Source organism: Dromiciops gliroides, chromosome 1, assembly GCF_019393635.1.
Source record: "Dromiciops gliroides isolate mDroGli1 chromosome 1, mDroGli1.pri, whole genome shotgun sequence".
NCBI classification, from domain to species: domain Eukaryota; kingdom Metazoa; phylum Chordata; class Mammalia; order Microbiotheria; family Microbiotheriidae; genus Dromiciops; species Dromiciops gliroides.
In genome coordinates, this window is record NC_057861.1 from 56,457,563 (window position 1) to 56,473,796 (window position 16,234).

At 39.9% G+C, this 16,234-nt stretch overlaps 1 protein-coding gene across 3 annotated transcripts in view; it reads right to left on the reverse strand.

Moving 5' to 3' along the window:
• The window catches only part of STK11 (serine/threonine kinase 11), a 180,781-nt gene that overhangs the window by 108,917 nt on the left and 55,630 nt on the right, over window positions 1-16,234 (reverse strand). For all 3 annotated transcript variants that reach the window (XM_043990731.1, XM_043990804.1, XM_043990650.1), the window contains exon 2: window positions 11,110-11,193. In XM_043990731.1, coding sequence (XP_043846666.1) covers window positions 11,110-11,193 — 84 coding nt within the window. The remainder of the gene's footprint in view (window positions 1-11,109; window positions 11,194-16,234) is intronic.

Sequence of the window (16,234 nt, forward strand, 5' to 3'; positions counted from 1 at the left end):
CTCTGATCTCCCCAGGAAGAGACCTCCCCACCACCATTTGCTATAAGGTTCTTTCCTTGATCACATTTTACCTTGTATTATACTTATCTGTGTGTGCATCTTATTATATTACTCTTGATAGACTGTAGGCTCCTTAAGGCCAAAGGCTGCCATTTTTCATCTTTATATTTTTTCAAGTATCTAGCATGGAACTTTGCATAGAGTTAAGCAAGAAATATATATTGAATTGAATCAGGCAGACAATTCAAAAAGCAGATTCTAAAGGCACATACAAACTCAGGCACCCAGTCCAAGTTAGGCAAGAAAGGAAATTATATATAGCTGCTCTTTACGTAGTGCCAAGGAATTGGAAGTTGAGGGGGTGCCCATCAATTAGGGAATGGCTGGACAAGTTGTGGTATATGAATACAATGGAATACTATTGTGCTGTAAGAAATGATGAGGAGGAGGAGTTCAGAGAAACCTGGAGGGTCTTGTGTGAGCTGATGATGAGTGAGATGAGCAGAACCAGAAGAACATTGTACACAGTAACATCAACATTGAGTGTTGATCTACTGTGATGGACTATATTCTTCTCACCAATGCAATGGCACAGAAGAGTTCCAGGAAACTTGTGATGGAAGAGGATCTCCAAATCCAAGGGGGAAAAAAAAAAAAGAACTGCGGAGTATAGATGCTGAATGAACCATACTATTTCTTTTGTTTTTGATGCTGTTGTTTTTTTTCTATTTTGAGGTTTTTCATCATTGCTCTGATTTTTTCTCTTATAACATGACTAATGCAGAAATGTTTAATGTTATTATGTGTATATATATATATATATATATATATATATATATGTATAACCTATATCGGATTACCTGCTATCTAGGGGAAGGGGGAGGGAGGGAGAAAAATCAGAAATTGTAAAGCTTGTATAAACAAAAGTTGAGAACTATCTTTACATGTAACGGGAACAAAATAAAATACTTTAAACTATTAAAAAAAAAAAGAAAGGAAATTATACAACCAGGAGATCTGAGAAATAGGAGTGTAGTTTCAGTCACAGTGGTAGATCCAGATCAAGTAATGAAATGGCCCAATTTGTTTAGGGTATCTACACCTACTAGGATGGGAAATTACCTTTGGAAAAAGGGTATCACTAATAAAATCTAGTATCATGGCTGCCCTGGGATCTTTAGTGTGGGTAAGGCCTCATATTCTTTGATCACATACACTGGCTGGTATCATATTTGACAGTCAACGAAAAACCCTAGCGACAGTATAAAAAGTCAAGCATTGCTTCATGTTCTACTGCAGAGCTGTTGTAGTTTAAGTTCAGCACTATCCACTGGCTGACCCAGGGAGTACATATAGTTTGGAGAGCAGGATGCAATAGGTCATCACAAACTTATATACCTGGAGTAAGGGGTCTAAACTAGGATAGTGAATGAAGAAAAAAGGACAGATATAAGAGATGTTGTCAAGGTAGGACTGCCAAGACTAGGCAACTGCATTATGGTAGCTGAGAAAGAGAAAAGAGCCAAGGATTATTCCAAAACTATGAATCTGTACGAGTGGGAAGAATCATCAAAAGAAAGGATGGGTTTAGGAGGAAATATATTGAGTTTTGTTTTGGACAAGATGAGTGTGAGATGCCTATGGGACATCTAGGTAAAGCTATCCAAGTAGTAAGTCATTCATGATATGTGACTGAGTATCAGCAGAGAGACAAGGCAGCTGAATATACAGACCTGGGAATCATATGATTGAATACATAGGAGCTGATGAGATCACAGAGTGAAGAGAGAAACCAGGATCTGGCATGTAGCCTTGGGGAATTATGACCACAAAGTGGACAGGAGGATGAAGACCATGATCCAACAAAGAGTAGTGTTGCAGAAGACAATGGGAAGAGAGTGTCCATAGTGGAGGAGAATAGGGAGAAGATCAACAATGTCAAAAGCTGCAGAGAGGTCAAGGAGGATGAGGAATGAAAAAAGGCCATTACAACTCAAGAAGTAAAAGAAAGGAGTATATTTTTAGACAGGTATGATGTGGGAATGTTCTCCGTGACTTTGCATATTTACTACAAGGATTTTGTTCTTTTTATTTTTTTATTTTGGGTTTTTATTTTGTTTTTTTGTTTGTTTTTTTTTGCATGGGGCAATGAGGGTTAAGTGATTTGCCCAGGGCCACGCAGCTAGTAAGTGTCAAGTGTATGAGGCCGCATTTGAACTCAGGTCCTTCTGAATCCAGGACCGGTGCTTTATCCACTGAACCATCTAGCTGCCCCCTGTTCTTTTTATTTTTTGCAAGGACGGAGGTGGGAAGAAGACAAAATAAATGCTTCTTAATTTGAAATACCCCCCAACCTTTAACAAAACCTTTTTAAAAAGACCACTGGATTTAGTAATTTAAAAATATAATTTACCATTTTGGAGGAGCAGTTTCATAGAGACTGATGACGCTGGAAGCCAGATTACATGGGATGAGAAGTGAAAAAACAGAGACAAGAAGCATACACAACTCTTTTTTTTTGGGGGGGGGTGAGGCAATTGGGGTTAAGTGACTTGCCCAGGGCCACACAGCTAGTGTCAAGTGTCTGAGGCTGGATTTGAACTCAGGTCCTCCTGAATCCTGGGCCAGTGCTCTTTCCACTGCACCACCTAGCTGCCCCACATACACAACTCTTGCTAGGAATATGGTTCTGAAAATAAGGACTTCTAGTTACAGGCTTGAGGAAATGGCAGAGTCAAGTGATGGTTAAACATTGCTGTTGTTTGTCCTTCTTTCTTGAAGAGGACCATGACATTTGGAGGAGATGTCATGCCTTATAGTGATTTGGATTTGAGGCAGGGCTATGCAAAGTCATCAATCTCACTCTCTCCTCCAGAGCCATCTGGGTCCAGTGGCAAGATGTATTATCAGGGTAACCATGGGCAAGTCACTTAACCCTCATTGTCCTGCCTAAAGAAAATTTTTTTAAAAGATATATTATCAGGACAACTGGGGTTAAGTGACTTGCCCAGGGTCACACTGCTATTAAGTGTCTGAGGTGAGATTTGAACTCAGGTTCTCCTGATTCCAGGGACAGTGCTCTATCTGGCTGCCACCAAAGGTTAAACACAGGGAAAACCTAGATATATAGGGAGGGAGGCTTGGAGAACAAACCAACAAATAAGGAAAGACTGAAGACATGGCCCTGGGCAAGTCACTGCCCCACCCCCCAAAAGACTGAAGACTAGAGAAAGAAATGGAGGAGAATAAGTAAGGGAGCAAGATCCGGAGGAGACATCTCAACAACCAATGTCAGGCAGGATATCACAGTAAATTACATGGTAAGCTTCAGGTTTAATAGATGACTTTTAATGTCTCTTCCAATTTTGAAATTCTATGCTTCTCTATAGCTGAGCAAGCCCATAGGGTCCTGATTTTAAATTAGGTAGTAAGGACACAACATGGGCAGGGCATCACTGTCTCCTATATCGTCCTAAAAAAAGTGAAGGTTAGGTCCCATTATATATTAATTTCCCTTAAAAATTGAACATGACTAAACCATCCAGAAGTTTGTATAAATGTATGTTATTTCACTTTCTCCACTGAAAAAGAACAAATGCTATAAAAGGGATCAAAAACTTTAATAGGTAAAGAGATAAAGAGCAATCAATGACTTGAAATGAATGAGTTTCCAGGTATAGATGGATTCCATCTCACTATACTGAGTAAACCTGCCAAAATGAACAAGGAAACCACCGATGGCCAATGGAAAAGGATAAAAGAAAGGCCACATGTTCCCTCTTCCAAAGGGGACACAAAGGCTGTTTTTGTAAACTATGGCCCTCTAGTCCTGACAGCAACCTTTGGTGAAACTTGTCATGGGTGATTTTGCTCAGGCCATCAAAGTTAGGCAATGTCCAGGGTTCACAGGCAACAGGCCATGCCAGATTAGACAGGAATGACTTGACCGCTGCTCCCTCAACCAGTCCTTTTCAGTCTGACTCTTGAGCACCACCACAGTCATCTTATTCCCAATGAAAAGGCTGAAGAACTAAGACCTGCTCAGGCCAAACTGCACTCAACGAAGAGCCAAGTTTTCCAAATGTTCCTCTAAACTGAACAGCATGTTCCTCCTTTAATCCACAGAAATCAGAGTGAGAACAAATTGTTATCTGGTCCATTCTATAATGACACAAGATCTGTCTCTGAAATACTGGAATAGAAGGTGTTTTGTTGGAATTCTGTGTCCCTTCTGCAGCAATATCATATCAGAGCTAGTCATTTGAGAACTTATTAGACTACACTGCTGCTATGAATATTAACTTTTCCTAATTGAGATATGTAAACAAGAAAAATTGCAGCTGCTATCAAAAGGGCCTTCCTCTCGTAAACACTTATTATTTAACAAAAGTTAGTGAGGGTACCAGGTGAGATTATAAAACTAACTTGATAAAAAGTTCAGATTATTTTTTCACTGGATAAAGTCTTTCATAATTATTCCAAACTGTACTTTCTGCAACTGGAAGATGCCTCAGTGATTTGTTAAATGCTGCCCAAGGCTTGTATTTTGTTAGGGGGATTCAAGCGGGAGAGGCCATTGTAGTTTTCCTTTTCCATAATCAACAATATCTAAGAACTGACAAGGAACTTGTCCAATACTTTACTACCAAATGCTTTACTAAAACTACAGGTAAAGAAGGCTCTCTTGTTTGTTTGTTTGTTTGTTTTGGGGGGGGGCAGGGCAATGAGGGTTAAGTGACTTGCCCAAGGTCACACAGATAGTGTCAAGTGTCTGAGGCTGGACTTGAACTCAGGTCCTCCTGAATCCAGGGGCAGTGCTTTATCCACTGTGCCACCTAGCTGCCCCCCAAGAAGGCTCTCTTCTAAGAGAGGAAGTCTCTGTTGTTATTAGAGAATGTCACTGGCTGAAAGTAAACTGGCAACAAGCTCCAGTCATCCTGTGCCATACATACCTTGAGGACGGGGACTATAACTGACCTAATCTTTGTGCTCCTGGCATGTTGCTTTGCACACAGTAATAGACCATACTAGTTATGCTCAATGGATCTTATTTCATCAGCACAGAAGATATTTCTAGTGTGGGAACTCCCTCCATTTGTCTATAACTGTGATAAGAAGTCCCAGGGAACTGGCAGAGACAATCTGGCCTTTTACCCAAAAGGAGCTAAGTGCCTTTTCTAGGGTCACACAGCTATCAAGAAACAAGCAGGCTATGAAGTTAGTCTTCTCAATCCCAACCTCAGCACTCTAATCCAGTATGCCAAATTGTCACTTTACACCAGGTAGGACTTCATGTTTGCTGAATGCCTGAGCCCAATACTCACTGCATTAGAGAATGAGAATTTGGAAGAGGCCTCTATGGCTATCTTATCCAGCCCATAAATTAAGGAACTCCCATGGCAGCATGTCCAACAAGTGGCCATCCAGCCTCCGCCTAAAGAACTGTAAGGCGGAGCTCATTCCCCTTTGGGAGACCTCTGAGAACCCGTTCCTGATTATCCTTCTCCTCCTTCCGCCACACCCCTACCCCCCGACCCCAGTGTTCCTGGTTCAGCTCTTTGGAGTGAAACCTAACAAGTCTACTTGCTCCTCCAGATGTCAGCCCTCGGAACACTTGAACACAGCCATCAGGTACCCTCCCTTCTTGTCTCCCTGCTAGACATGCCCAGTTCCTTCTTCAGCTGATCCTCCTATGGCACGAACTGAAGGCTTTTCATCATCAATTTCCTTCTTAAACTGTGGTGCCCAGCACTGAACACAACACTCCAAGTAAGACCTACAAAGGGCAGAGGGCAGGGTATTACTTCCATGTTCCTGGAAGCCATTACCCTTCCTAATGTAGCCCAAGATAGCATTAGCTTTTCTGGCTGCCATATCACACTGCTGACTCATGCTGAACATGTGGGTCCACTAAAACCCCTAGATCTTTTTTCAATCCATGCTGTCCTCAAATTACATTTCTGCTGGATTTTTTTGGTACCCAAATACCAGACTTTAGATTTATCTTTAATGAATTACCAAATTTATCCCACTGATCTAATCTAAACAGATCTTCTGGGACCTTGGTTTTATCATTCAGTGTATTAGCTATCCCTCTCAGCTTTATGTCATCTTCAAACGTGATGAGGACACCATCTGTGCCTTTATCCAAGTTAGTGATAATATACAACAACACAAGGCCAAGTGCCCTTCCCTGGGGCCCCTCCACATCTGCCACACTGACACTGGACTATTAACAACTCCTCTGAGTCTGGTCATCCAGTCAGTTCTGAATCCATCTTACTGTATTACCACCTAGTCTACATCTCTCCATCTTCTCCAAAAGAAATGGAGATACTTTAAAAAAAAATGCTTGCATTTGAATCTTGGAATCTATATGGGAATGGACAAGGTACCTAGATTTCTCTGGGTCTTATTTTCTTCAACTGCAAATGAGGATTATACTTGTACTACATACTTTACAGGGTGGTTGAAAGAAAAGTGCTATGTGAAATTTAAAGTCTTATATAAATGTCATTGTTATATTTAAGTACAAAGTACACCAACATTTCCTCCTAGATAAAGTCTGGTACCTTTTTAAGAACAAAGTCTTTTTTTGGTTTTTTGGGTTTTTTTGGTTAGGCAATTGGGGTTGACTTGCCCAAGGTCACACAGCTAGTTAAGTGTCAAGTGTCTGAGGCCGGATTTGAACTCAGGTCCTCCTGAATCCAGGGCTGGTGCTTTATCCACTTCGACACCTAGCTGCCCCGAACAAAGTCTTTTTAAAAGTCGATCAGTCCCGCTCTGGATTTGCTGCTCTATCGGGTTTCAACTCCATGGAATGAGATGCCCTTCTCAGGATAAGCTAAACACACCACCAGGTTGCTAACTCAAGCCTTGATTGACTCCACCTCCCTCAGCCTCCTTTCCCCTCTGGCTGGAGGACTAGAGGGTAGAGTATCAAACTCCTCCCAATTCCTTCCTTTATGGAAGGCAGAAACTGGACTCAGCTCATTCCACTTGGCATCTGATGCCCTGCCTGGTTTCAATACCACAGAACAAGATGCGCCTGCACCAGGTAGCTCCTGGAGTCCCATCTCCCCCTCCTTTCCTGACTCCTTCCTGCTTTAGAGAGTAAGCTCCTTAAGGGCAGGGACTCTTTTTTATTAATTGTATTCCTGTTTCTTGATTTATTGGATTGGATTGGTCCTGGAAATGAAGAAAAAAACCGAAGGATAGTCCCTCCAGAGGGGAGACTGAAAAATCCCTATCCTCCCATAATTTGGCCTTACTACCCCTGATGTACTTGCTGTATCAAATATAAAATCAAAGGCAGCTCATGTCAAATTTCCTAGAAACCCTACTTTCCCTTCAAGGATAAGTTCATGGGCTCCCTCCTCTGGGAATCCTTTCCTATTTCCTAATTTAGCTGTTAGTGGTGATCACTATATATGATCATATATACACTTATATGTTTACGTTTTTTTATCCCTTTCCCCAGTAGAATGTCAGTTCCTTGACAGCAAGGCCTGTTTTTCATATTGTCTTTGCATCTCCAGCACCTACCACAATGGACAGCTGCTTTATATGATGTCATGTTTAAAATGAACAACCAGGGGTAACTAATCCAACAGCATTGTCCATTCCTCTGGTCTCCAAGTCACTGAAAAACATTACTATTTGTCCTTTTTTTTTTTTTTTTTTTTAGTGAGGCAATTGGGGTTAAGTGACTTGCCCAGGGTCACACAGCTAGTAAGTGTCAAGTGTCTGAGGCCGGATTTGAACTCAGGTACTCCTGACTCCAGGGCCGGTGCTCTATCCACTGCGCCACCTAGCTGCCCCTGTCCTTTCTAAGAGACATATTCCTTTAACTTAGGGAGCTTCTGAGTTTGGCAGATATCTTTTCCATAATAGGAGAAAACGCACGCCGCAGCATCAACAGAACACTTAGAATAAAATTCCAAAGATAGGATCTGATAATAGTTCAGAGTTTGTGCATTCTAAAATAGCAAAGATAAAGAAATCTAGAATGGCATGTTATTTATGCTGACTTAAGAGCAAAGTAATGGGAAGCCAAGGAAGAGAGGATATAACACCATATTTAAAGTTAGATCTCAATAATACATTTTTGTGGAGCAGACCAACAGTATGGATAATGTGAAACAAGAAATAATTTAAAAATGTTTATATCTGGCTTTGGAAATCATTTTATAACTCTTGCTAGTAGATGTCCTTAATTTTTGTTTTTCTGGCTTAAAGGAATGTTAAAATTAGTTTGCCGGAAAAAAAAATTAGTTTGTATTCTCTTAGCACACATCATTAGGGGAAGATGAAGGAGTACAAGGCCTGGTGCAGGAAACACAATCTGGAAAATGAGAAGTTTGCTACTGAAATTTTACAAAATGCCTGGAGGCATCATATGGAAACAAAAGAGCAAAATACTAAAGTCAGGAAATCTAGTTCAAGACCTAGAACACCGGTGAAATAAATATTTGATATTAGAACCTTCTCTGGTTCTGCTTTCTCATCTGTAAAACAGGGAGTTGAATTAGATTGGCTCTATAGTTCCTTTCCAGCTTTAAAATTCTGGTTCTGGATAGAGCCCCCCCCACCCCTGCCCATCTAGAAGTCATTCAAGCTTCAGTCAGGCTTGGCCCAGAAAATCTCAAAGTTCCCTTTCAACTCAAATTCTAGAATTCTATAACTAAATAAATAAAAATCCTAAGTCTCAAAAAATAAAAGTGCCATAAAGCCAACTAAGTTTAACCTGATACCCAAGCACTGTGCCACTGTGACCCAGATGTTCCTTAAATACATTTACTTACAATTAACAAATCCAAGTATTATCCAGAAAAATGCCATTTGTCCATCTCCTTAGTTACCACTGCTCCCTCCTAAGACTAAATCTGGATGCAATGACCAATTCAGCTTAAAAGTCATTGATTCCCTGCCAACCAGAAGCAAAGAATGGGCCCTTGGCATCCAGGCAGGAACAAAGGGGAGGAAGTCAGAGATCACACTCCAGAGAGCCCAATGTTATGGAACTGCTTGGTCAAGCACTGGGTCCAGAGATTTAGGAGAATTAGGTAAGAAGAGCCAAGTGCCACCCTTGTACACAAGTGACTGCACTAAAATATGTTTTCAAATATTTAGAATGGTATGGCCATCTAGAAAGCTACAAATTCGCTGAAAAATGAAAGAATGATTACAGAACAAAAAGCAATGATTAAAGAAAGGGCTATTTGCCCATGAGAGGGCAGAATTTCAAGAATTACCCAAGGCTTTCTTTTTGAAAGGGAACAATTTAAACTTGAAAAGCAAGGTTGTGCATTCCAGGGGAATGACATGCTTCCAATTGCCAAGGTCTTTTCTGGGCCAGAGGCCACTGAAAGCAACATCACAGGGAACATTCCTGTGAATTACAAACTAAAACAAGGTCCTCAGTGAGCCACTGGACAAGTGATTTAGAGCAAGGGAAGAGATGCTCAGGGCATGTTTCAACTTATTAACAGTACAGAATGGAATAGTCCAATAATTAGGAAAGATAACTGATGATAGTGATTGTTTATACCAAGTAGGGCCATAACAACAGTCTTCTACAGCTTTTTACAAAGGCAGTATTGTAAACCAGAGGTATAGAACAAATCAACAGGTTCAAATGTAAATGGAAAATAATCAACAAAAAGAATTAAAAAACAATAAAACATAAATAATGTTAATGTGTGTTTTTCTAAGTCATTATGGAGTCCATAGTTTAGTGCCTGCCCCTCTTTATTTTTGAGTTTGACACTACTGTTGCAAACCATTAAAAATAATGGCTGAAAAACAATACTTTTCTCAAATAATTCAAAATAAACTAGGCTTTGAAATCCATAAATCTGGACACAGGCAAACCCTCCTTCCAATGTCAAGCCAACAAATTTGCTTTGTAAGGTAGCTCTGTCGATTAGAGAATTCTAAAAGCCAACAAATGCACTTTAACAGAAATTCAGGAACAAGAATTACATGATCTTAAGATGAAAAATAGCATTCTGGAAAATCTCTAGGCCAGAGGTTCTTAACCTTTTTTGCATCATGTCTAATGAAGCCTATGGAGCTTTTCTCAGAATAATGTTTTTAAATGCATAAAGTAAAATATATAGGATTACAAAGGAAACCAATTATTTTGAAATAGTTATCAAAATATTTTTTTTAAGCACAAGTTTATGGATTCCAGGGTAAGAACCTTTGCTCTAGTTCCAACAGTCCACTCCATGTAACATTCCCTCTTCAAAATCTCTCAACTGTGTTCATCCAGCTTCTGTTTGGACACTTTTAGTGAAGGAAAACTAAAAGAGCTAGTAAGTCACCAGTTCATTGTTCAGCAGTTTCAATTATTGTAAAATTCCTAATACTGAAACAAAGTCTGCCTCCTGTGTCTTCTATCCACTGGCCCTAGTTCTGCCCTTCATATTCACAAATGAGAAGTCAGTTCCTTCCTCTAGATGACAGTTCTTCAAATCAAGAAAAGTATGTTACCACTCCTGCATGCATGCACGCACGTGAGCATGTACACACGCACGCGCACACACACACACACACACCCCTAGATGTTCTATCCTCTGACCTAAAAAAAAAAAAAAATCCCACATTCTTTCCATCTGCTCTCATAGTAACTAAAGTCCCTATACAATCTATCTGCTCCATCTAGACACATTCCTGCTTAAGCCCAACACTCTAGATGGGGACAGAGTAGAGCATGCTAGGATTGTAGTCCCATGGCAGTATGATGTAGTAGAAAGAACACTAGCCTGGATTCAGGGATTCCATTTAATGCCCACAGCTGTATAACACTAAATCATTTAACCTTTTGATACCTCAGTTTCCTCAAATGGAGATAAAGTCTGCATCACCTAATTCATAGAAATGTACCTCAGAACATGAAAGCACTGCAGAAGTGTGAATCACTGGCAGCTATGACACCCAACTGACTGGTCTTGAGATACCCCAGATCCCTCTCACATGAATGGCTCTCTAGTCACATCTGCCCATGAAGTACTGAATGTGTGCGTGCAATAATAGACATTTAAGAAATATGCCAACCTTCACTGCCAAAGTACATCAGGGTACAACAGAGGCCCCAAAGGATATATTTTCTGCTTCTCTTCATTATACAATACATCCACCAGCTGTATGACGTTTTTGTGTCGTAACCTTCTCAGTAGCTGAATTTCCCTAGAAGAAGAATGGGGGAAAAAGAAGCTGTTAGCATGTCTCTCTGCAGAAATGTAGGGTCCCTTCTTAGTGAACAAGAGAGATAATTTGCTAAAGTTATGAGTGTATTTTCAGGTTTCCTTTTATTTATTTATTGAAAAGAAGGAAAAATCAAGGCCAATATCTGCTCTATCTCCTATACGATGGCTCTAAATCTGACCAGTGTCCCAAGAGTCATGGTGTGACTCTGAATGTCTAGCCAAAGATTATAACCTTCAAATACTTACCAGAACCATTGGCACGCAGGTTTACCCCCTCAAATAATGCTATGCAGTAACTCAATCCTTTTAGGATTTATATTCCAATACACTGTTGCAAGACTAGAGGAGAAAAACTATAGCCAGGGGCAGAGAGAAGAGCTGAGGCTGCTGTTGGTCCTGGTGTCCTCCCTCCAACAGCCATAGTGCACTGGTGTTGTGGTCCTGATGCCAGAGCTATTCTTGCTCCTGGTGGGGCACACTCAGAACCACCAAACAGAGGCTTTTCAAGGGGAGGCATTTACTTGCCTACAAGCTTAAATTCGATACTACTTGTCTTCAAATACAAACAACCCTCAACAAACACTTCCCTAGCCCCTCCCACTATCAGGGAAAAAAAAGAACCTAAAAATTAATAATTATAAAGAGCAGAGGGAATAAAATATCAGTAAACAGGTTTTATTTTTAACTGAAAATTAACTAAAATCTGTCCCGTAAACCAAGCATCATTACCTACAAAGTGACATTAATTTTTCACTTTAGATGGCGTATAGGCCAGAACTAGAAAGCACTAGACAGGACAGCATAAGGATGGTAGCCAACATGAATAGCAGAAAGATTTGAATTAGGGTTCAAGGGACCCAGCTTCAAGTGCTATTTCTGCCACAAACAACAGAACACTGGGAAATCACTTGTCTTCTTGAGGGCTCCTCAGATGACCCCAAGTTTCCTTCCAACTCTGACATTCTTTGTTCTACAGTTCTACTTCCTAGCTCTGGGTGATTGTGAGAGAGTTAGTGAGTCACTTTAAACCCTGGTTTGAGCCTCTATAGAATGGGGCTAAAAACAAAGTCCAACGAGAAGATATAGAAAGAGAAATTCCATTTAAAATAACTACACACGGGGAAGTTAGGTGGTGCAGTGGATAAAGCACCAGCCCTGGATTCAGGAGGACTTGAGTTCAAATCTGCACTCAGACACTTGACACTTACTAGCTGTGTGACCCTGGGCAAGTCACTTAACCCTCACTGCCCCGCCCCCAAAAAAACCCAACAAAAACAAAAACCCAAAAAACTACATACGATATAAAAATTTGGGAGTCCATCTGCCAAGACAAACCCAGGAACTATATGAATACAATTACAAAATATTTTTCAAACAAGGTCAGATCTAAACAGAAGAAATATTCATTGTTCATGGGTAGGCTAAGCCAATATAATGAAAATGACAATTTTACCTAAAATAATTTACTTAGTCACTGCCACACCAATCAAATTTCCTAAAAATAATTTTGTAGAGCTACGAAAAAACTAACAAAAATCATTTGGAAGAACAAAAGGTCAGGAATATCAAGGGAATCAATGAGGGAAAATATGAAGGAAGGTAGCTTTAGATCTCAAACAGTATTACAAAGTAGTAATCATCAAAAGAATCTAGTACTGAGGCAGCTAGGTGGCACAGTGGATAAAGCACTGGCCCTGGATTCAGGAGGATCTGAGTTCAAATCCAGCTTCAAACACTTGACACTTACTAGTTCTGTGACCCTGGGCAAGTCACTTAACTCTCACTGCCCTGGCTGGGGGAAAAAACATAACAAGTCTTGCTCCTTGTTATGAGGTAAAACGATCTAGTACTAGCTAAGAAATCAATGGAATAGATAGGTATACAATATCTAGTAATAAATGACCACAGTAATCTAGTGTTTGAAAAACACAAAAATCTAAGATTTGGGATAAGAAATCACCATTTCATTTAAATTGCTGTGAAAATTGGAAAGTAGTTTGGCAGAAACTAGGTATAGACAAACATCTCACATCATATACTGAGATATGGTCAAAATGGATACATGATTTAGACAAAGGATGATATAATTAGCAAATTAGTAGAACATGAAAAATGTTACTTGTCAGATTTATATGTAAGGGAAGAATTTATGACCAAACAAGAGATGATGAGCATTATGGGATGTAAAATGGATAATTTTGATTACATCAAATTAAAAAGGTTTCCCGCAAACAAAATCAATGCAGCCAAGATTAGAAGGAAAGCAGAAAATTGTGGGGGAAAATTTTAGAGCAAGCTTCTAAGTCAAATATAAAAGAATACAAGTTATTTCCCCAATTGATAGCTGGCCAAAAGGACATGAAGAGATGGTTTCCAGAAGAAGAAATCAAAGTCTTCTATAGTCATATGAAAAAATGCTCTAAATCACTACTGATTAGAGAAATGCAAATTTACACACCTCTGAGATACCACCTATCAAATTGGCTGTGACAGAAAAAGAAAATGACAAATGCTAGCTGGGCCATGAAAAAATAGGGATACTAATGCATTATTGGTGGAGTTGTAAACTGATCCGACCATTGAGAGCAATTTGGAACTATGTCCAAAAAGCTACAAAACCATGCCTACCCTTTCAGCAAAACTACTAACTTAGATCTGTACCCCCAAAGAGAACAAAGAAAATATTTATAGCAGCCCTTTTAGTGGTGGTAAGAATTGGAAATTGAGGGGATGCCCATCTACTGGAGAATGGTTGAACAAGCTGTGATATGAATGTGATGTAATACTATTGTGCTCTAAGAAATAATGAGCAGGATGGTTTCAGAAAAGCCTGGGAGGGGCAGCTAGATGGCGCAGTAGATAAAGCACCGGCCCTGGATTCAGGAGTACCTGAGTTCAAATTTGGCCTCAGATACTTAATACTAGCTATGTGACCCTGGGCAAGTCACTTAACCCCAATTGCCTCACCAAAAAAAAAAAAAAAAAAAAAAAAGCCTGGGAAGGCTTACATGAAGTGAGCAGAATCAGAACAATGTACACAGTAACAGCAATATTGTACAATGAAGAACCGTGAATGACTTAGCTCTACTCAGCAATACAATGATCCAAGACAACTCTGAAGGGCTTAGGATAAAAAATGCTATCCACCTCCAGAGAAAGAACTGAAGGATTCTGAATACACACTGAAGCATACTTTTCTTGGTTTTTATTTTTTGGTCTGTGTTTTCTTTTACAAAATGGTTAATATGGAAATATTTTGCATGACTGCATATGTATCACTGGGGCAGCTTGATGGTGTGGTAGATAGAGTACTGGATCTGGAGTCAAGAAAACTCATCTTCCTGAATTCAAATCCCTTCCAGTTCTGATAGTTTATGTTCAAGATCTAGTTGCAGAAATGTGGCAAAATATTCTCAATAAGAGAAGTAAAGCTTTATTCATTATTTCACTGTTACCCAAATCCTGACAAAATGATACCAGGGCCTGAAAACAAAACAAAACAAACAAAAAACCCAACAAAAACTCAGTAATATTGATCCAACCCAAAAGTTAAAGTCTAGGCTGTATCACTATGAAGCTAGATGACTAAAAGTAAAAACAGGTTTACAAGCCAGATTCACTTTTATTATCATAATTTTTCTGTATACATCCCTTCTTTCATTTCAAATAAATAAAACAGATTGATGAAATTCATTCCTGGCTGCTTTTGCTTGCCGGTGAATATCCCCCCAATTTGGGGCTGGGGGAGAGTGCAAAGATCATTTCTGTCTGTTTTAATCTAAGTTTTATAAAGGGATTGTGAAACAAATATTAAGCCAACTATCCTGAAAGAAGAAACAGAACAATCTTCCCCTAACTACTAATTTCTCCTTCTAATGTGGGCAGATTTAACTGTCCCTTTAGCCAGGAAACGCGGTTGGATGTTTTCTAGAGAAGAAGTGAGAGAAGCCACTCTATATGTTAAAGAGACATCCTCCAATTCTCTACTCCAGTACATCCCCTACAACCTTGTTTCTTAAATGTGGGTCTCGACCCCATGTGGGGTCAAATAACTGAATGTGGGGGTCACAAAAATGTGGCAACAGTCAAAGGTTATGTCTACCTATTTTATATACCTATAGACGCAGGGTCACATAAAAATTTCTTGGGCAAAAGGGGGTCGTGAGTGGAAAAAGTTTAAGAAGCCCTGGCCTACAAGTCTGACACACTATTTTGTGCCCCACCCCTTCAGGCAATTCCCATCACCTCGAAGATCAAATACAAAATCCTCTATTTGCCTTTTAAAACTCTTCGCGACCTGACTCCTTTCTCCTATTCCATTCTTCTTATACCTTCCCTACCTCTATGTAATCTGCCATCCACTGAAACTGGCTGGCCTTCATGCTGTTCCTCAAACTAGACACTCCATGTTCGGATGCCTGGCATTTTCACTGGCTGTCCCTCATGCCTGGAATTCTTTCCCTCCTCATCTCTACCCCCTAACTTCCCTGGCTTCCTAGTGTGAGAAGTATTTCCTAATCCCCCTAAATATTAATGGCTTTTCTCGGTCAATTATCTCCAATTTATCTGGTATAAAGTTTGTGTATTCTCCCCTGGGGGCTGGGGGGAGGCTGCTGTATACAAAGCCAAAGCACCACCTCACTGATCACATTCCATGAGGAAGGCAAAAGTAATCCTTCCTCCTCCCCTAGAAGCTCTGCCTATCAAAATGATTAGCCCAACAATACTCCATCTGTAAGAAACAAAACCCGATTTTAAAGCCATCTTTCTAGATTAAAATCCAAACTATTTTCAATTCTATCAACACCTGTTAGGGGATAGTTATACTAGAATATGCCATTACATCTCAGATGTGAATTTAGCCTCAATCCCTTCTCTCTCTGAACCTTTATTTACTTCTTTTTAAAATTAAGTAGCCTAGAGGAGCAGCTAGGTGGCGAAGTGGATAGAGCACCAGTCCTGGAGTCAGGAGGACCTGAGTTCAAATTCGACCTTAGACACTTAACATTTACTAGCTGTGT